Here is a 21,707-nt window from a genome sequence, read left to right as displayed (position 1 = left end):
CACACACACACACACACACACGCACACAGAGAGAGCTAGGAATGTCAGGTTTTCCAAGCACGACGTTTACTTAGAGCAGTACTGGTAAACTAAACAGACAGAATGGTATTTCAAAAGCTATTCTATACCCCTTATCTAATATGTATATCCTCCTTTAGTTCCAAGGATCTAATCATGCAACAGTTCCATTTGAACCTATATGCAGTCATCTATAAGTAACAGAGTTTAAGTCGTCAATCAGTCATCAAAGCATTAAAACTGATATTAGTGATCAGCAATTAGACTTTAATGTCCAAGAGGTTTATAAAAAAAGAAAGAAAAAAATAGACAGATCTTATATATCTATCTGACCTATAAAAATGGAGAGTCCTGATAGAGGACATTTCCTTTGAGACGTTCCCGCCATGATTAACTGGCCTCAGCCCCTGAATGCTCCCTCTCAATGGTGAATTATATTCTTGCTTCTGTCTCTGCTCTCACGGGCAGCTGAGGCCCAGACCAGCACGGGATGCACCCTGACTCAGAGAGCAATTATTCTCAGCCCCCCGGACCTTGCCATAGGAAACCACCTTATTAAGTTCTCACCAAAAGTTGTAAAAATGCTGAGGCTGGCTAACCTTCAGAGAGGGCTGCAGATATATGCCCTACAGTCACACTCTCTCTACAGACTCTCTTTATCTCTCTACCCCTCTTCCTCTACACTCTTAGAAAAAAGGGTTCCAAAAGGGTTCTTCAGCTGTCCCCATAGGAGAATCCTTTTTGTTTCCAGGTAAATCCCTTTTGGGTTTCATGTAGAACCCTCTGTAGAAAGGGTTCTACATGAAACTGAAAATGGTTCTACCTGGAACCAAAAGGGTTCTACTTAGAACAAAAACAAGGTCTTCAAAGGGTTCTCGTATGGGCACAGCCAAAGAACCCTTTTAGGTTCTAGATAGCACCTTTTTTTCTAAGAGTGTACCGCTCTCTCTCTGCCTTTCTCTCTACCCTTTTATCTCTCTCTCTCTTCTTCACAGCAACACAGCACATTGACCCACATCTGAGCGGGTTGCACAGCTCTGAATAGGGAACAGGGAAATTAACTGCTGTGCCCCCATAAGGGCTTATCACATAAGAAGCGCGCAATTCTCCTCTTATGCCCAGATTTACTCCTGTAGAATGCTACTCCTGTAGAATGATTATCCATGCGCATCACTGGGCTGGATCATGTGCTGATGAACCCATCAAAGCGCTCATGAAAAGCGACAAAACTATATTAGATCATAATGGGTGTGGGTTTCCTCCAGAGCATTCGCATGATCTGAATCTGAGATTGTGATGCTGTAGAGAGAGGCAACAGGGACATTGCATACTGTACCGTCTCAATTAAACCTGTATATAGGAGGATACTGTATGCTTGTGAGAAAGAAAGCCTATTTTGCATCACAATAATCCGGTCATTGACACTCCCTATTATTCCCATAGACATTTGACATTTGAGAAGCAGCATGACGAAGCATTAAATTAAATGCTTGAAATTCAGATGATATCTTGCATACAGCTATTCTTTTTACTGTCCATGTTTCAGGCTTTGCGCTCCTGGCTTTCATTTTCTGACAATTCCTTTTGTTGGTTTTCTGAATGAGCCCTTTTACGCGGGTGTATTATGCAGTGGAGTGATTTCAAGCAACTTCATCCTCAAGATGCTCATTTGCAAGTTGGCGCTCTCCCTCCTCCTCGGGTATCTCACATGCAAAGCTTGATGTTCTACTGTGATACAATCAGATGTCCAAACTATCAGACCACAGCCTCGAATCAAAGTAATGGCCAGTATTGCAGTGAGTTGGCCATTTTTAATATGATGTGTGGTGGTGGTTTATATATAGGTTTGGCAATGGTATTCCCTTTTCTCCAGAATTCTCCATGCATATTTGTTGGTGTGTGCAAGGCCTAAGGCCTCTCAGCATGCACAGCCCAACAAATACTTTAAACTGTGACCCCAGATTGGACCAAAGCTGATTTCTGTGCAGGAGGCAAATGAGAGTTATTTAGTTGTTGAATCACACTGGAAGATAAACACTGTCTCATCTCAAGAGCAATGTGTTTCTCCCCCAAGCCATTCTGAAAACAATAGAAGGCTGGAGAGATCTAAGAAACAAAGGGAGTCCAATACTCCATTCAATCCACCACTCCAGGCTTTTACAGTGCAATAAGGCATAACTCTCTGGTTCCCCTCCCCTAGCAAATGAGACCCCTGCAAGTGAATAATAAAGCGCTTTATTTATAAGGGTGAGGAAAGTGTTGTATTGAGTCACTGTAAACAGATTAGCATTGTGTGGGTACAAAGTGAATTGAAATAATGGAAAAGTTCAGTGATAGTGTATTATATGACAGAACCTATCACACTATTCCAGATTTTCAGGCAAACAAAATGCAAGCATATCACAGCTTTTAGGTGGAGCAGGTTGCATGGATTTTCTTTTTTCAAACGCAGGAGAGAAAAATGCATGATGTCAATTAGCGTTGTTTTTGGAGGGGAGCTGCCAGGCTTCTCTCACAACAGATGTGCTTGGAAACGATGGCTGCAGTGGGAAAAGTCCCCTCCAATGTGAATGTGTGGACACTATGCTGTCAGTATATTTTGTTACCAGTGTAGAGAAGTGTCAAATTATTCCTCAACAGATTCCTTTCATTCACGCACAATTGACTTGCATTACTACAGTCCCTTTCATCAGATCATCTCAGAGTGCTTGAAGGTGAGATGGCAACTAATTTTATCCTCCACCAATCTGAATCATTCACCCCTATTGTGCAGGAACACTTTGCACCCATTATTTGTGGTGGAAGAATGGTTTTTCATGATCCGATTAAACACAGGGGTGATTATATGGGCACATTTCTTTATTAGGACTGTCCAGCACCCTTAAGTATCCCACTCACGCTTAGTGAACTGTACCTTGGAGCTTTTTATTTGAAATGTGTGTCCTGAGCTGAGTCTCAGGGGAACACAGTGTGAGCCCATGTACAAAAATGATTTTAGTTACATTACCACTTGTACAATTGTACAATAGTCACATGCTATTATACGGCTTTCACAATATGTCCTCTATTTGACATTGCTGAATGAATGACACTGACAGACTTTGCCAAAGAAGTCTACACAGCGTAGAGTGCCTTCAGAAATAATTCACACCCCTTGACTTTTTCCACATTTAAAATGGATTAAATTGAGAGAGAAAAATGTCACTGGCCTACACACAATACCCCATAATGTCAAAGTGGAATCATGTTTTTCGAAATGTTTACAAATTAATTAAAAATGAAAAGCTGAAATGTCTTGAGTCAATAAGTATTCAACCCCTTAGTTATGGTAAGCCGAAATAACTTCAGGAGTAAAAATGTGCTTAACAAGTCACATGCTCACTGTGTGCAATAATAGTGTTTAACATGATTTTTGACTGACTACCTCATCTCTGTACCCCAGATATACAATTATCTGTAAGGTCCCTCAGTCGAGCAGGGAATTTCAACCACAGATTCAGTCTGCTTTACACCAGACACTGGGAGATGAATTAACCTTTCAGCAGGACAATAACCTAAAACACAAGGCCAATTCTACACTGGAGTTGTTTACCAAGAAGACAGTGAATGTTTCTGAATGGCCGAGTTGCAGTTTTGACTTAAATCTGCTTAAAAATCTATGGCAAGACCTGAAAATGGTTGTCTAGCAATAATCAACAACCAATTTGACAGTTGAAGAATTCTGAAAAGAATAATGGGCAAATATTGCACAATTCAGGTGTGCAAAGCTCTTAGAGACTTACCCAGAAAAACTCACAGCTGTAATCTCTGCCAAAGGTGATTCTAGCATCTATTGATCAGGGGGTTGAATACTTATCTAATCAGTGTTTTTTATAAATATTTTACAAATGTTAGAATTTTTCTTCCACTTCAACATTACAGATTATTTTGTGTAGATCGTTAAAAAAAACAGACAAATCAATTTTAATCCCACTTTGTAACACAACAAAATCTGGAAAAAGTCATTGGGTGTGAATACTTTCTGAAGGCACTGTCTGTGCTATTCTGACTACTTCTTTTACATAACATTGCATAATATTCATTACAATATAATATAATTTAGATCATCAAAGACAGTGGAAAAACTGTAAAGGAAATGTTTCAGGAGAAACTTTGTGGCACCCATCTATGTACACTTGTTAAACTGTTTCCCTGCTCTAGGTTCGTCTAGAATGGCCCACCTACCTGGCTGTCAACCCCATGGACAACTCCCTGTACATTCTGGACAACAACATAGTGATCCAGGTGTCAGAGAGCAGCCAGGTGAGGATCGTGGCGGGCCGGCCCATCCACTGCCAGGTCCCTGGGATCGACCACTACCTGGTCAGCAAGGCAGCTGTCCACTCCACCCTGGAGGCAGCCAAAGCAATCGCAGTTTCCCACCAGGGCACACTCTACATCGCTGAGACGGACGAGAGGAAGATCAACCGCATCCAGCAGGTCACCACCAACGGGGAGATCTCTGTGGTGGCCGGGGCGCCCACTGAGTGTGACTGCAAGATCGACCCCAACTGTGACTGCTTCTCCGGTGGGTCCCCTGTTGTGAACACCATTATGCCTCAGACTAACTTCAGCAGTCTATCAGAGACCTGTGGAGAGGCTCTCTGGATGGACATGCAATGATTTGGAACTATTGTAACCTGCCCGCATGATGTTTATGGTGGCATCAGTCTAGCTTGACAAAACAAACATACTTTAATGTGTGAAATAGCTCAGTAGAGGGCTGGGATGAACTGCAACTTTATTTTGCTTTTGCTCAACACTTCTCAGTTTGTCTATGATGTTGTATTATTCATATACATTTTATTTGACATCGCAACTTGTCAAACACCACATTATTATTCAATAAAGTATAAATACATAAATCGTTTTTCAATGTATTCTACCTTAGCTGGTTGAGTGCTCAATCTCTGCATTGTCCTTTTTCCACAGGCGATGGTGGATATGCCCGTGATGCCAAGCTGAAGGCTCCCTCCTCCCTGGCTGTTTCCCCTAACGGGACTCTGTACATCTCAGACCTGGGGAACATCCGTATCAGGGCCCTGTCCCCCAACAGGCCCCAGCTCAACCAGAACAGCATGTATGAGATCACCTCTGTGGTGGACCAGGAGCTCTATCTGTTCAGCGTGAACGGCACCCACCTCCACACCCGCAGCCTGGTCACCGGAGACTACGTCTATAACTTCACCTACTCAGGAGAGGGCGACGTGAGCGCCGTGGTCTCCAGCGACGACACCGCTGTCCACGTGCGCCGTGATGCCAATGGCGTGCCCCTCTGGCTGCTGGTGCCCGGGGGTCAGGTCTATTGGCTCACTATCAGCAACGGGGGCGTCCTCAAGAAAGTCTCCGCCCTGGCGCATGACCTAGCGCAGATCAGCTACCATGGCAACTCAGGTCTCCTGGCAACTATGAGCAATGAGATTGCCTGGACAACGGTCTATCAGTGAGTATTCCGCAGCACTTCTTCCCGTCTGTCTATTGACGTCAATGACAATTATGCTTAAGAATATACTCTATTAGCATCCTGCATATCACAGCCAAAGTCTTGTTCCTGTCTGCCTCTATGTGAAGCTGTAAGAGCTTCACCACCTACACTCCCATTATACAGTAACATTTTGCTGCAGTATTGCAGTTTTTCAGAGATAGTTTGGAATGTGTGAAATTTGAAAGGTATATAAATAAGATTGTCAGGAAAAAAAGGAAATATAAATGGATTTTCTAATAGAAGATTATTTCCTAAATTATGTTTTTCTCTAATTGGGGCAATTCCACAGGCTGGCCTGCGGAAATTGACTTCTTTTTGTTGGTGAATCAAAGCCTGAAAGAGAAGTGGGAATAGTGTGATTATATAAAATGTTTGCGTAGGCATTTTGAGGGATTTGTTCAGGGGCGCATTGGGTTTAAAATCTGTTCGGATGTCAGAGGCAAAGAATCCTTTTCACTGCCTCTTTATTTTCCTCCCTTTAATTTAGTTTGATCGGCAATACAACCTCCCCTTTATTGTGTCCCTTTGAAAAGGCGAAATCCACTCAAACTCCATTCTAACACTGTCCTCAGTGTCCTGCAGTGACTGCCGTTGGAGGTCAAACCTCATTGGCTCCTTTGTTCCAGCAGCATTGTTATACTGTCACCCAGTGGTGAAACTAAGGAACTACAGGAAGGCGCTCAGCTCCTTTCAAAATTTGAATATTCTGGAATCCACAGTAAATGTTTCCATTTTACTATACAAGGTTGTCACAATATTTTAAGACCCACATTTCAGACCTTGTTAGGATGTTATATGACTGGGTGTGTCCTTGACCAGGTATAATTCTGATGGTCATCTCATCAATGTCACCTTGCCAACGGGAGAGGTCAGCAGTTTCTACGGCAATATGGAGAAATCAGTGCGGGTGGAAGCAGACACTTCAAATCGGGAGAAATTCATCACAGCCACAAACTTCTCTGCTGCCAGCACTATCTATACATTACGCCAAGGTAGTAGTAAGGTTTCGCGTCAGTTTCTCATCTCTCGTTTTTTTTTCATTATCATGCCGCACTGTCACTGGGGAGAGGCCATGTGAAGTCAGGCATGTCACCAGCAATGATGAAGCAAATGCATTCCTTTCTATATCTAAGTTATTTCGGTCTCCTTAACGCATTGTTCACATGCATGCCTTTACAAGGTTAACAGTTTTAATGATGGCCCAACAGCTATTTAATAGAGCATTAAAATAAAAATGAGATGACAGGTCTGACAAAGGTGTGAAGAGTTGGTGAGGAAGTGAACACTGACTTTCCTACAAACAGCAGAGAAGAGAGAAGTGAGAGAGCTGCTGAGAGCTGAGTTTAATCCATGTCTCACAATCTCCTTTCACACGGTCACACCTCTGTTCTCACATAGACACGCAAGTGGTTTGTAGAAATATAGTGACTCAAGGAGATACCAATGAAATGTCACATGGCACGTGCAATAATATACCATTCTGTTATCTCTTCAATAAAAGTGGTGAATAATATTATTTATGTATTTTATTGAAGAGATAACACAGTGGTATTACTGAAAGCCATATGCATATTCAACAGTCAGTTTAATTATAATACTTTTCCCCCTGACTACTGCCATTTAGGGTATGTAGGCTACAGTGTAACCAGTCTTCTGTGGCAGTATGAGTTGGCTGTCCCTGTTGTAGTACTGCATGAGTTAACCTCTCTCTCTCTCTCTCTCTCTCTCTCTCCCACTTCACTCTCTGTTACTCTGTCCCATGTCCCCACACAGAGCATGCTCAAAACACATACCGTGTGAGTTCGGACGGCTCTCTGTGGGTGACGTTCGCCAGCGGCATGGAGGTGACCCTGAACACGGAACCCCACATCTCGGCGGGCGTGGTCAACCCCACAGTGGGCAAGTGTAACATCACCCTTCCGGGCGAGAATGCTTACAGCGTCATCGAGTGGAGGCAGAGAAGAGACCAGGCGAAAGGGAACTACACAGCCTACGAACGCAGGCTCAGGGTAAGGAAGAGACAGAACAGACTGTGTGAGCACAATACCCCTCACCATATGTTTTGTGTGGGAGGACTGTCTACATGTGGTACAATACAACAGTGTGTTGAAGGTGTTACTTACAGTACAGCAGAACGATTGTCTCCCTACGGGACTTTGATGACTCTTCCATAACACTATAGGTCATGGTAAATGGAAGATATACAGTGCCTTCAAAAAGTATTCATACCCCTTTTTTTTCTCACCCATCTACACACAATGACGAAGTGAAAACACATTTTTGTAAATATTTGCACATTATTCTTTTTAAAATTCTTCAAGCTCTATAAAGTTGGTTGTTGGTCATTGTTAGACACCCATTTTCAAGTCTTGCAATAGATCTTCAAGCCAATTTAAGTCCAAACTGTAACTAGGCAACTCAGGAACATTAAATGTCGTCTTGGTAATCAACTTCAGTGTATATTTGGCCTTGTGTTGTAGGTTATTGTCCTGCTGAAAGGTGAATTTGGAATTTGTTTCCAAGTGTCTGTTGAAAAGCAGACTGAACCAGGTTTTCCTCTAGGATTTTGCTTCTGCTTAGCTCCATTCCGTTTCTTTTTATCCTAAAAAACTTCTTAGTCCTTGCTGATGACAGACATTACCCATAACATGATGCAGCCACCACCATGATTGAAAATATGAAGAGTGGTACTCAGTGATGTATTGTGTTGGATTTGTTCCAAACAGAATGCTTTGTATTCAGGACATAAAGTACATTTATTTGCCATGTTTTTCTGCAGTTTTACTTTAGTGCCTGATTGCAAACAAGATGGAATATTTGTTCTGTACAGACTTCCTTCTTTTCACTGTCAATTAGGTTAGTATTGTGGAGTAACTACAATGTTGATTATCCATCCTCAGTGAAATAGTGAAATCCCTGAGTGGTTTCCTTCCTCTACGGCAACTGAGTTAGGAAGGACGCCTATATCGTTAGAGTGACTGGGTGTATTGATACACCATCCAAAGTGTAATTAATAACTTCACCATACTGAAAAGGATTTATTCAATGTTTGATTTATTTTTATTTTACCCATCTACCAAAAGGTGACCTTCTTTGCGAGGCATTTGAAAACCTCCCTGGTCTTTGTGGTTGAATCTGTGTTTGAAATTCACTGCTTGACTTAAGGACCTTACAGATAATTGAATGTGTGGGGTACAGAGATGAGGTAGTCATTCAAAAATAATGTTAAACACTAATATTGCACACAGAGTGAGTCCATGCTACTTATTATTCCTGAATTTATGTGGAAAAAGTCAAGGGGTGTGAAAACTTTCTGAATGCACTGTACGTACAGTTGAAGTTGGAAGTTTACATACACTTAGGTTGGAGTCATTAAAACTTATTTTTCACCACACCACAAATTTCTTGTTAACAATAGTTTTGGCAAGTCGGTTAGGACATCTACTTTGTGCATGACACAAGTAATTTTTCCAACAATTGTTTAGAGAGATGATTTCACTTATAATTCACTGTATCACAATTCCAGTGTGTCAGAAGTTTACATACACTAAGTTGACTGTGCCTTTAAACAGCTTGGAAATTCCAGAAAATTATGTCATGGCTTTAGAAGCTTCTGATAGGCTAATTGACATAATTTGAGTCAATTGGAGGTGTACCTGTGGATGTATTTCAAGGCCTACCTTCAAACTCAGTGCCTCTTTGCTTGCCATCATGGAAAAATCAACAGAAATCAGCCAAGACCTCAGAAAAAAAAATTGTGGCCCTCCACAAGTCTGGTTCATCCTTGGGAGAAATTTCCAAACGCCTGAAGGTACCACGTTCATCTGTACAAACAATAGTACGCAAGTATAACACCATGGGATTGTGCAGCTGTCATACCGCTCAGGAAGGAGACTCGTTCTGTCTCCTAGAGATGAATGTATTTTGGTGCGAAAAGTGCAAATCAATCCCAGAACAACAGCAAAGGACCTTGTGAAGATGCTGGAGGAAACCTGTACAAAAGTATCTATATCCACAGTAAAACGAGTCCTATATCGACATAAACTGAAAGGCCGCTCAGGAAAGAAGAAGCTACTGCTCCTAAACCGCCATAAAAAGCCAGACTACGGTATGCAACTGCACATGGGGACAAAGATTGTACTTTTTGGAGAAATGTCCGATTTTTGTTTCATCAGACCAGAAAACTGTTTGGCTATAATGACCATCGTTATGTTTGGAGGAAAAAGGGGGGGCTTGCAAGCCGAAGAACACCATTCCAACCGTGAAGCATGGGGGTGGCAGCATCATGTTGTAGAGGTGCTTTGCTGCAGGAGGGACTGGTGCACTTCACAAAATAGATGGCATCATGAGGGAGGAAAATTATGTGGATATATTGAAGCAACATCTCAAGACATCAGTCAGGAAGTTAAAGCTTGGTCGCATATGGGTCTTCCAAATGGACAATGACCCCAAGCATACTTCAAAAGTTGTGGCAAAATGGCTTAAGGACAACAAAATCAAGGTATTGGAGTGGCCATCACAAAGCCCTGACCTCAATCCTGTAGAAAATGTGTGGGCAGAACTGAAAATGCGTGTGCGAGCAAAGAGCCCTACAAACCTGATTCAGTTACAATAGCCATGTCAGGAGGAATGGGCCAAAATTCACCGAACTTATTGTGGGAAGCTTGTGAAAGGCTACCCAAAACGTTTGACCCAAGTTTAACAAGTTAAAGGCAATGCTACCAAATACTAATTGAGTGTATGTAAACTTCTGACCCACTGGGAATGTGATGAAAGAAATAAAAGCTGAAATAAATCATTCTCTCCTATTATTCTGACATTTCACATTCTTAAAATAAAGTGGTGATCCTAACTGACCTAAGACCGGGAATTTGTACTAGGATTAAATGTCAGGAATTGTGAAAACTGAGTTTAAATGTATTTAAACATAAGGTGTATGTAAACTTCTGACTTCAACTGTATAGACATGACTTGCTCAAATATTATGGATCTCTAGAACTTTTTGGTGGAATATTTTTAGATTCAGACAGTGAAATTGGGAAATCAATTGTATCCCAGACTTCATAGAACATGCACAGAGGGAGATACAATGATGACTGTCAGAGAAAGGAGGATAACGAGGGAAAGACTGTGCAGAATGTTTGACTTATTCCACCTACCAATTAGGATGAAATGAAATAAAAGCATTTAATCGCCCATTTCTAGTTGAGCTGAGGCAGATAGGGAACATTCAGCTCCATTACTGCCTGTCTGAATCGCTATTTCTAGTGATGGTGAAAACACTCATTTACCATCACACTAAATTCTTTTAAAGCTCGGTGTTGATTCAGCATCACAGATCTGTTTTTTAAACATAACATAGATTGTATCACTCTTATCTCCGGGGATAGAACCGTTTTCCAGTCAACAGATCTAGTTTTGTTACTCAGAGTAACGACTCTACCACTCACTCACCTATAATTTTTGTCTCTCACCATCCCCAGGCTCACAACAGAAATGTGCTGTCCATAGACTTTAACCAAGCCACACGAGTAGGCAAGATCTATGATGACCACCGCAAGTTCACCCTGCGGATCCTCTATGACCAGATGGGTCGTCCCATCGTCTGGTCTCCCAGCAGCAAGTACAATGAGGTGAATGTGACCTACTCTCCAGCGGGCCTGGTGACCAGCATCCAGAGGGGCAACTGGTCAGAGAAACTGGAGTATGAGAATGGGAGGGTGGTCTCCAGGACATGGACCAATGGGAAGATATGGAGCTACACTTTTCTGGAGAAGGTATTCAGTTATTTGCTAGATGTGATTTATCCAGAACAAATTGTTTTAGTTTGTTCTCTGTATGGATATAAATGAAGTGGCAGTCTGTAGCTCAGAGCATTAATCTACTTCTGTTTGTGTGTTCTGCAGTCGGTCATGCTGCTGTTGCACAGCCAGCGGCGGTACACCTTTGAGTATGACCACACGGACTACCTGATGTCTGTGACCATGCCCAGTATGGTGCGTCACAGCCTGCAGTCTATGCTGTCAGTGGGCTACTACAGGAACACCTACAGCCCTCCAGACAGCAGCGGAGCCTCTGTGATCCAGGACTACAGCCATGATGGCCGTCTGCTCCAGACTCTGTACCTGGGCACGGGCCGCCGTATCCTCTACCGATACACCCGCCAGTCCCGCCTGGCAGAGATCCTGTACGACACCACCTTGGTCACCTACACCTACGAGGAGACCTCCGGGGGTGTAAAGACCATCCACCTCATGAACCAGGGCTTCATGTGCACCATCCGCTACAGACAGACAGGTACCTCAATACAGACCAACCTTCTAGCTAACTGGATGGGGAATAGCATGTAATGACTATACAAACGAAGACAAGCCGGTTAAACCTCAGTAATAAAGTATGATCCTCACATAACAAAAAGAAGATGATAAGATGGATTCTAAATGATGGGGATGCCATAAAGGAGCTTATTGATTTTAATAATGGAATGTATTATGACAGGTTAATGTAAGAAATAAAACCACAAATGGTTGTGCCTCTGCAGGAGTTTAGAACAATAAGCCATATAAGCTATATTAGATGAGGAGGCCTTTAGGCATAGCTGAAGATGATCCTTCATTGTGAGCTCTAATCACTATAAGCAATTCTGATAATGCTTTATGTCAGACTAGACTTAAAGTTTGACATATAAGTCTGCTTTGAGAGATTGAGTATACCACCATGAAATACACTATTAGCACCTCTTGAAATATATCCTCTGGCATATGGCCCCAATAATTAACCCATGAGAATGATATATCCTATTCAGTCTGCTAAGTTTAAATCTATTTTTGGGAGCAAAATCCATGAATGTCTCCAGAACTCAGTAGGGATTTGAAATCCCTATAAAGCCAATGTGGAATGGCACACTGATTATATAGGGCACCAAATCAGAACCCATTCTGAAGAGATGGAGATTGCGAGTGCTGCTGTGCACTGATGAGCAATTTCCTCAGCTTCACAGACTTCTATTCTGTCCTTTTTTATAGATGTACATGTCTCGCTGTTGGGGGTCACCAGACTCTGCCAGTCTCTCCCAGTCTCCATGCTAGGCCCCCTGCACAAATCCACCTCGATTTCCTTCTAACGAATTGACGTGAACATGTTCTTAATAGCATCCCAGGTCCTCCACTGGCTGGCCACAATAAGTCTGATTTGAAGCTGAAATAAGCAATCAGGGACAGCAGAGAGAGAGGGATGATGGTAGACGAGAGCATGAATGAGAATCCTTGAGAATATATAGCCTGGCTGGTTGATTTGGCTGGCTCAATTATGGACTTTTACATGCTGGTTTTGATATGGTGTACACTACATTGCCAAAAGTAGGTGGACACCCCTTCAAATTAGTTGATTCGGCTATTTCAGCCACACCCGTTGCTGACAGGTGTATAAATCGAGCACACAGCCATGCAATCTCCATAGACGGACATTGGCAGTAGAATGGCCCGTACTGAAGAGCTCAGTGACTTTCAACGTGGCATCTTCGTAGGATGTTCCAACAAGTCAGTTCATCAAATTTGTGCCCTGTTATAGCTGCCCCAGTCAGCTGTAAGCGATGTTATTGTGAAGTGGAAACGTCTAGGAGCAACAATGACTCAGCCGCGAAGTGGTAGGCCACACAAGCTCACAGAACGTGAACGTTGAGTGCTGAAGCACTTAGAGCGTAAAAATTGTCTGTCGGTTGCAACACTCACTACCGAGTTCCAAACTGCCTCTGGAAGCAACGTCAGTCAGCAAGCAACGTCAGTGTAAAGCTCGCCGCCATTGGACTCTCGAGCAGTGGAAACGCTTTGAATCACCCTTCACCTTCTGGCAGTACGATGGATGAATCTAGGTTTGGCAGATGCCAGGATAACGCTACCTGCAACAATGCATAGTGCCAACTGTAAAGTTTGGTGGAGGAGGAATAATGGTCTGGGGCTGTTTTTCATGGTTCGGGCTAGGCACCTTAGTTCCAGTGAAAGAAAATCTTAACGCTACAGCATACAATGACATTATAGACGATTATGTGCTTCCAACTACGTGGCAACAGTTTGGGGAAGGCCCTTTCCTGTTTCAGCATGACAATGCCCCCGTGCACAAAGCGAGGTCCATACAGAAATGGTTCGTCGAGATCAGTGTGGAAGAACTTGACTGGCCTGCACAGAGCCCTGACCTCAACCCCATTGAACACCTTTGGGATGAATTGGAACACTGACTGCGAGCCAGGCCTAATCGCCCAATGTCAGTGCCCAACCTCACTAATGCTCTTGGCTGAATGGAAGCAAGTCCCTGCAGCAATTTTCCAACATTTAGTGGAAAGCCTTCCCAGAAGAGTGGAGGCTGTTATAGCAGCAAAGGCGGGACCAACTCCATATTATTGCCCACGATTTTGGAATGAGATGTTTGACGAGCAGGTGTCCACATACTTTTGATAATGTTGTTGTATATACTGTATACCTTCATTAAAACGAATTGCTTATATTTCACTTACTTTGATGTTATATATATAACACACTTTATCACACTTTATCACTTCAATAGTGTAGATAACAATTAATTAACCTTGTGCACACCTACACTAAGTATCAGACTTTTTTTTGTTGCTCTGTGAGTTCCTGAGCAGCTTTGAGATCCAAATGAAGGTATTGAGCATGCTGTTAGAGGCCTTTACAGAGCTGACTGGGAGAATGAATAAGCCCACATTAATTAACTGCCATTCAATTGCTTCGTCATTCAATCTGCAATTTCAAGCATGACAGGTCAACAGCCTCCAACTTAATTTGCAGTCACATAATACTATCACCATGTAATATTCATCTCCTAAGGACAGAAGTAATTAAAATGTCTTTCATTCTGCTTTAGTTAGTTCAGTCTAAGCAATACTATGCGCAACCCATATGGGTGTGAACAAAGCAGTTTGATAACCTGGATTAGTATTGGTAGTCTTCAGGCATCTCTGCTCTGCTATTGATGATATGTATGGCTTCAAACTTTGAAGAGCTGCTAGAGTCATGAACATACATTTTATAATTACTCAGATATGACGTTTCATTGTTTTTTAACGGATAATGGTGATTATTCTCCCCACAGGTCCTCTGGTTGGGAGACAGATCTACAGGTTTAGTGTGGAGGGCCTGGTGAATGCCAGATTTGACTACAGCTATAATAACTTCCGGGTCACCAGCATGCAGGCCATGATTAATGAAACCCCTCTTCCCATTGACCTTTACCGTTATGTTGATGTGTCAGGAAGAATTGAACAGTTTGGGAAATTCAGTGTCATAAACTATGACCTCAATCAAGTGATCACTACACACATCATGAAGCACACTAAGATATTTAATGCCAACGGACAAGTGATCGAGGTCCAGTACGAGATCCTGAAGTCTATTGCCTACTGGATGACAGTGCAGTATGACAACATGGGCCGCATCACTATCTGTGACATCAGGATTGGTGTGGATAACAATATAACACGCTACTCATACGAGTATGATGCTGATAGTCAGCTCCAGGCTGTGTCGGTGAATGATAGGCCACAGTGGCGCTATAGTTACGACCTCAACGGCAACATTAATTTACTGAGTCATGGCAACAGTGCCAGACTAACGCCGCTGCGCTACGACTTACGAGACCGCATAACACGACTCGGAGAAATTCAGTACAAAATGGATGAAGATGGCTTTCTTCGCCTGCGGGGCAATGTCATGTTTGATTACAACTCCAACGGGCTGCTTGCCAAAGCGTTTGACAAAGTGTCAGAGAGGAGTGTTCACTACCGCTATGACGGTCTGGGCAGGCGGGTGGCCAGCAGGACCAGTGACGGCCAGCAGCTGCAGTACTTCTATGCCGACCTGACCAAACCCACCAGGGTGACCCACATGTACAACCACTCCAGCTCTGAGATCACCTCGCTCTACTACGACCTGCAGGGACACCTCATCGCCATGGAGCTGAGCAGTGGGGAGGAGTACTACGTAGCCTGTGATAACTCTGGCACGCCACTGGCCATCTTCAGCAGCCAAGGACACATAGTCAAGGAGATGCTCTACACCCCTTACGGAGACATCTACCAAGACTCAAACCCTTCCTTTCTGCTGATCATCGGGTTCCAGGGCGGTCTCTATGACGCGCTGACCAAGCTGGTCCACCTGGGGAGGAGGGACTATGATGTGGTGGCTGGGAGGTGGACCACTCCCAACCATAACCTGTGGACGGAGCTCAGCATCAACCCCAAGCCTTTCAACCTCTACTCCTTCAAAAACAACTACCCGGTTGCAGAGTTACAGGATGTCACCAAGTTCACTACAGGTAAGATTAATGTTGATGAGATCCACTATATGTTCCTTAGGAGATATACACTGCGTGCATAATTATTAGGCAAATTATATTCCTCAGGATTACTTTTATTGTTGAACAAACACAATGCTCTCAGTCGATCCAAAATGTTATTGAACCTCAAACCTGAATGTTTAACAAAGGAAAAGTGAGTTTTGTCTTTCTCTGGGGAATATATAAGTGTGCACAATTATTAGGCAACTAAATTACAAAAAGAATTTCTCCCAACTCACTTGTTTTTTTTGAGTAAGTGTAACAAATAAGTAACACAAAATGACAATTAAATAACATTTTTGGCCTTTCAAAAATATTCAGTGACCAATATAGCCAGCCTTCTTTTAAATAACTGCCATGAGCCTTCCATCCATGGAGTCTGTCAGTTTCTTGATCTGTTTCATGATCAACTTTCACTGAAGCAGCAACCACAGCCTCCCAAATGCTGTTAAGAGGTGTATTGTCTTCCCTCACTGTAAATCTCACGTTTGAGAAGGGCCCACAAGTTCTCAATAGGATTTAAGTCAGGTGAGGAAGGGGGCCAGGTCATTATTCTGGCATCTTTGAGGCCCTTGCTGGCAGGCCAAGCAGTGGAGTACTTGGATGCATGTGATGGAGCATTTGCCTGCATAAAGATCATGGCCTTCCTGAATGCTGAGGACTTCTTCCTGTACCACTGATTGAAGAAAGAATGTTCCAGAAACTGGCAGTAGGATGGGAGTTGAGTTTCAGTCCCATCTTCAACCCGAAAAGGTCCAAGTACCTCATTCTTAATGATAGCAGCCCATACCAGTACCCCTCCTCCACTTGCCTGACTCAAAGTGGTGCCCTGTGTCCATTACTGATCCAGCCACGGGCCCATCCATCTGGTCCATCAAGAGTCACCCTCATTTCATCTGTCCATAAAACCTTTGAAAAATGTCTTCAGGTATTTCTTTGCCCAATCTTGACGCTTCAACTTGTGAATCTTATTCAGTGGTGGTCGTGTTTCAGCCTTCTTGACGTTGGCCATATCTCTGAGCACTTGACACCTTGTACTTCTGGACACTCCAGGTAGGTTGCAGTTCTGGAATATGGTGGCACTGGAGGATAATGGGTTCCTGGTAGCTTGACGTTTAAGTCTTTTGCAGTTAATTTGCGCCTTTTCTTCTCCATGCGTTTTTTGCGCCCCGGGTGAGTATTCGCAACAAAACGTTTGATTGTCTTGTGGTCACGCCTCAATAGTTTAGGTATTTGAAGAGTGTTGCATCCCTCTGAAAGGTATTTTACAATTTTAAACTTTTCAGTCTCAGTTAAATCTCTTTTTTGGCCCATTTTACCTGAGATAATGAAGCTGCCTAATAATTATGCACACCTTGATATAAGCTGTTATTCACTTTCGCTTTACACAAATACATATCACCTGAAAATGATTACATCCAATAAGCATTCAAGTTGATATGGTTTGGAGTTGGAAAATGTGCATAGAAATAATGATAAGAACAGAATACTCACCTTTCTAATAATTGTTCACGCAGTGTAGACAGATATTTAGACAGGATGGTTTCAATTGTGTTGCATGACACAAGCTCAAATCCAATGTCCTGTCATTGACTCCTCGAAACCTTCTGTCTCCAGACATCAGCAGTTGGTTGCAGCTGTTTGGGTTCCAGCTCCACAACGTTGTCCCTGGTTACCCCAAGCCGGAGGTGGAGAGCATGGAGCAAACCTATGAAATGATGAAGACTCAAACCAAGACACAAGACTGGGACCCTAGCAAGGTGAGCTAAACCTAGACTAGGCCTAGTCTAACAGAGCCTAATCTCCAGCCATGTATGGTCCTTAGATATTAGATGACCTGAAAATCCTTATTATCATTAGATAACCATCCCATGTGTGTTTGTCTGCCAGGTTCTGTTGGGAATCCAGTGTGAGCTGCAGAAACACCTAAAGAACTTCATCTCTCTGGACCGACTGCCTATGAGTAAGGTGACTGGTCAGCTGGGGGCGTGGCATGGCCGGAGGCCCCGCTTCTCTGCCATCTCCTCCATCTTTGGAAAGGGTGTCAAGTTCGCCATCAGAGATAATGTTGTCACCACCGAAATCATTGGGGTTGCAAGTGAGGACAGCCGGCGTGTGGCAGCAGTCCTAAACCACGCGCTGTACCTATCCGGCCTGCACTTCACGGTGAACGGTCTGGACACTCACTACTTTGTCAAGCCCGGCCTGCTGGAGGGGGACCTGGGAGTGGTTGGCCACAACGGAGCGGGTCGCGTCCTGGAGAACGGCGTCAACGTGACCGTGTCCCAGATGACGACAGTGGTGGATGGGAGGACTAGGCGCTTCGCTGACATCCAGATGCAGCACGGGACTCTGTGCTTCAACATCCGCTACGGGGCCACAGAGGAAGAGGAGAGGGAGCATGTGCTGGAGGGGGCCCGGCAGAGGGCGGTGGAGCAGGCCTGGGTCATCGAGCAGAGGAGGCTGGAGGAAGGAGAGGAGGGCTCCAGGCTCTGGACAGAAGGAGAGAGGCAGCAGTTGCTCACCACTGGACAGGTTCCCGGCTATGACGGCTACTTCGTGCTCCCCGTGGAGCAGTACCTGGAGCTCTCTGACAGTGCCAACAACATTCACTTCATGAGGCAAAGTGAAATAGGGAGGAGGTAACAGCGGCATCTTGCTTCACTACTGCCGTGGGTTCCCCTTCACCAAAGACAGTCTGTTTTTAGACACAATGATTTGTTGTACCGTTTTTTCTAGAATGATGACGATAAATATACAAAAAAAAGACAACTGCCTTTAAGTGACAAATGATGGTATTTTGTTTCACCTGTGTTCTGATTGTTTTGTTTCTTCTGAGAATTAATTGATCATTTGAAACTCTTGACGGTCTTTCATTTTGGAGTTACTTGGCTAGCTTATGTAATTTGACCTACTTTGTAAGCTGTTAGATATGCTGAATCTGAGATGACAGACTCCGTATCAAGTTCATTACCATATAATTAATCTTTATACATACTGTATCTATAACAGTGTAGTGAATTGCTGTCATTTCAGTTTATACAGTGCATATCTGTCTGCGATCTCTTGAGAAATGGCAGTGACAGCTACTGTCTTCGTTTGTGACTGAGACTCACTGGCATCGGGAATTTTGCTGCTTTCTGCGTATTTAAAGTTCTGGTGGTACAATGGAGTAGATTGTGTGGGTTTAGACACATGACATTGTATATAGCAAGTGCTTTAGCGAGATACAAGTGCTTAACTTAATAATGTGTTGTTACTGATTATTAATCGTTAATCCTATCAATAGAATTGATCACTGGAGTTACACAGAGCAACAGGAAAAAGTATTCATGCTGAAAACCTGTACAGTACAGTTTACTTTTTTACAAATTGCTTATTGTAAAATATCATGTATTATCTGGGTGGAGCTTGTGCCTTTCTGCTCTTAAAAAAACTTTGAAGGATGACAATTTAATCAAAACATCTCCTTCCATACCATGAAAAGTGTTATTATTTATGTACTGGACTAGAATCCTTATGGACTGGAGCTTGCAGGGCAGACTATAGTCTGTAGTGCCCTATGCAAAGTGCTAAATCATAGTGTTGTAATTCACTGTAATTCACAGATATTACATTCAATGTACCTTAATATTCTGATGCCATTACAAGGCACTCCTTCCCAGTCCCTGATCAGTTATATCTGAGCTAGCAAGTCAATTGGCAGACAGTGCAGTAGATAAGTCTCTGCCGCCAATGTGAAATCCAAACGTCACAAATTAGTTGTGTAAGAATTGTACTGAAACAATGATACGTTTGTAAAGAATGTCCATACATCTAGGAGAAGGCCCACTTACAGTTATCAAGTGGGTAGTATAGACTTTACATATCAGAACAGGGTGAAAAGCAGAAAGAGAATAGAACAAATTCACAGTGGGTAGCTTACAAGAGTCTGACTGTGCACTAGTTACGGGTCAAATGTAGTGAATGTGGAGGAGGATTTTTCAAAGAGAAATGCACACATTGAGTAGCTGTTTAAAACAGATAAAACGGTCTGGAAACATCCATTTTTTTAAATATTTACTCAACATGTATTTTGTCTGTGCTTAATTTACTACAACAAAGTCACATTGTGTTTCAGCATGTCATTCTTCTGTAAAAAGATTGCAAGTACTTTATGCCGTATGCCTCGGCGTCTAGTATTCCACCAAAAATTTGAGGAAATTAGATGTGCATACCATTTCACCATCTTCACAACAGCTGAAATATTTTGAATGCAGCCCCAATTAAACAAGCCTTAGTTAATCAATAGTTTACTCAGTCCTTTGAAACATCTAAGAATCCTCATTATTTCCTATTTCCAAAGACAAACTTTCAAGTCTGGGATGATATTGATCTATTTATTATTTATACATTTTTGGCTCAGAGTATGACCTGTTTGGAGCTGGAGAAGAAGGATTTAAAAAGTGAAAGGTTGTCCAGTTATCCACCCTCACACATTACCCATATCCACAATTTGGTTGGATTGTTAAGGATTTTTTATAATTGGGATGTGTATGGTTTGTGTACTGACATTTGTTTTCCATGCTTCTCATACAGAAATGAAACATTAACACTGTGGAAAAAGGCTGAACCTCAAGCATGGAGTACAAAGACAAACACCCTATATTCTGATAATCACTTTAATACTGTCCAGTTCATCAAAAATATCATTCTGTGCAACCGTATCTGTTGTTTTTTTACTTTAATTCTCATTGGGTTGTATTGCAAAAATGAATTGTATAAAATATAGGCTATATGGTATACTATATAACATATTTTGGGTAAATTAATTGATAGTACTCCATATAATTAATAATGCTCTGCCCATTGGTGTTCATATTGATGATACTGTCTCAGTTGGGTAACTCCGAGAGCGAAGACAGTGTGATTGCCAAGATACATTTGTATGGTATGAAAACACTGATATCGCTTGATTGCATTTTCTACTCTGGGCTTTGACCAAGAGGCATGCATTTTCTGCAAGTGCTCCAGGAAGTGGGTGTAAATATTGAGAAGAAGTTAATATATTGGGTGTGGAAAGTTCATATTTAAAACAAGGTACTTTGAAGGTTTGACTTTTAATAAATAAATGTGCAAATTCTTTATCCATATGTTTTGATGTTGTTTCTTTCATTGTATTATGAAATAATATGAGTGTATTCAGTGGTTTAAATTGATAGCTGTACCATGAAAATAATCAAACACAGAAATTGTTTAAATTGAATCGTTTCACCGTTTTATATATATATATATATATATTGTTGTCAAAGTTTGTATCTTTGAAGAGGAGCCATCATCTCATAGGTACTGCTGGTCAGTGTTAGTGTGTTGGTTTTCCACAGGGTAGAGGAGGGGCATCGTCAGATGGATTTCCAAAGGCAGCTATCAGATTCCTTATCGTCCCGAATAATCGTGTCTGTACTCTACACTCCGTCTGAAACACAGAAACGCCTTATCTGTTCATTCAGTTCAAGTCAGGATAATTTGCTATTTCCAAAATAACTATGAGGTTGTCACTAATACCACATTAACGTGTTAGAATTTTGTATATTCTGTAGCGTTTTGAGGCCTACCTCCTAAGGGACGTGCTTTCTATAACTGGAATGTAAGAAAATGTGTATGAATGTACAGTATATTGTTGTAATTCATGTGTTCCCATGTGGTAATCTACTGCTAACCAATGGATATTGATATCATGTTTATTATTTCTCTTTTCTCATCTCAACTTTCCAGGACCCCTCCTTGATTTGGAACACTGTAGGTATAGACATCTTTGCATCTTTCAGTGAAAATA

General features: G+C 42.4%; 1 protein-coding gene across 3 annotated transcripts in view; it reads left to right on the top strand.

Moving 5' to 3' along the window:
• Positions 1–21,024, top strand: part of LOC129868591 (teneurin-1-like) — a 180,426-nt gene extending 159,402 nt beyond the window's left edge. For 2 of the 3 annotated variants that reach the window (XM_055942709.1, XM_055942706.1), the window contains exons 24-32: positions 4,219–4,585; positions 4,990–5,500; positions 6,362–6,537; positions 7,316–7,551; positions 11,026–11,319; positions 11,449–11,839; positions 14,651–15,871; positions 17,510–17,652; positions 17,783–21,024. In XM_055942709.1, coding sequence (XP_055798684.1) covers positions 4,219–4,585; positions 4,990–5,500; positions 6,362–6,537; positions 7,316–7,551; positions 11,026–11,319; positions 11,449–11,839; positions 14,651–15,871; positions 17,510–17,652; positions 17,783–18,538 — 4,095 coding nt within the window. In that variant the 3' untranslated portion in view covers positions 18,539–21,024. The remainder of the gene's footprint in view (positions 1–4,218; positions 4,586–4,989; positions 5,501–6,361; positions 6,538–7,315; positions 7,552–11,025; positions 11,320–11,448; positions 11,840–14,650; positions 15,872–17,509; positions 17,653–17,782) is intronic. The other variant, XM_055942708.1, reaches the window with a different exon arrangement.
• The last annotated feature ends 683 nt before the right edge of the window (positions 21,025–21,707 follow it).

Source organism: Salvelinus fontinalis, chromosome 13 (genome assembly GCF_029448725.1).
Source record: "Salvelinus fontinalis isolate EN_2023a chromosome 13, ASM2944872v1, whole genome shotgun sequence".
NCBI classification, from domain to species: Eukaryota; Metazoa; Chordata; class Actinopteri; order Salmoniformes; family Salmonidae; genus Salvelinus; species Salvelinus fontinalis.
The sequence above is the reverse complement of the archived record's forward strand: the minus strand, read 5'-3'. Positions and strand labels throughout refer to the sequence as shown.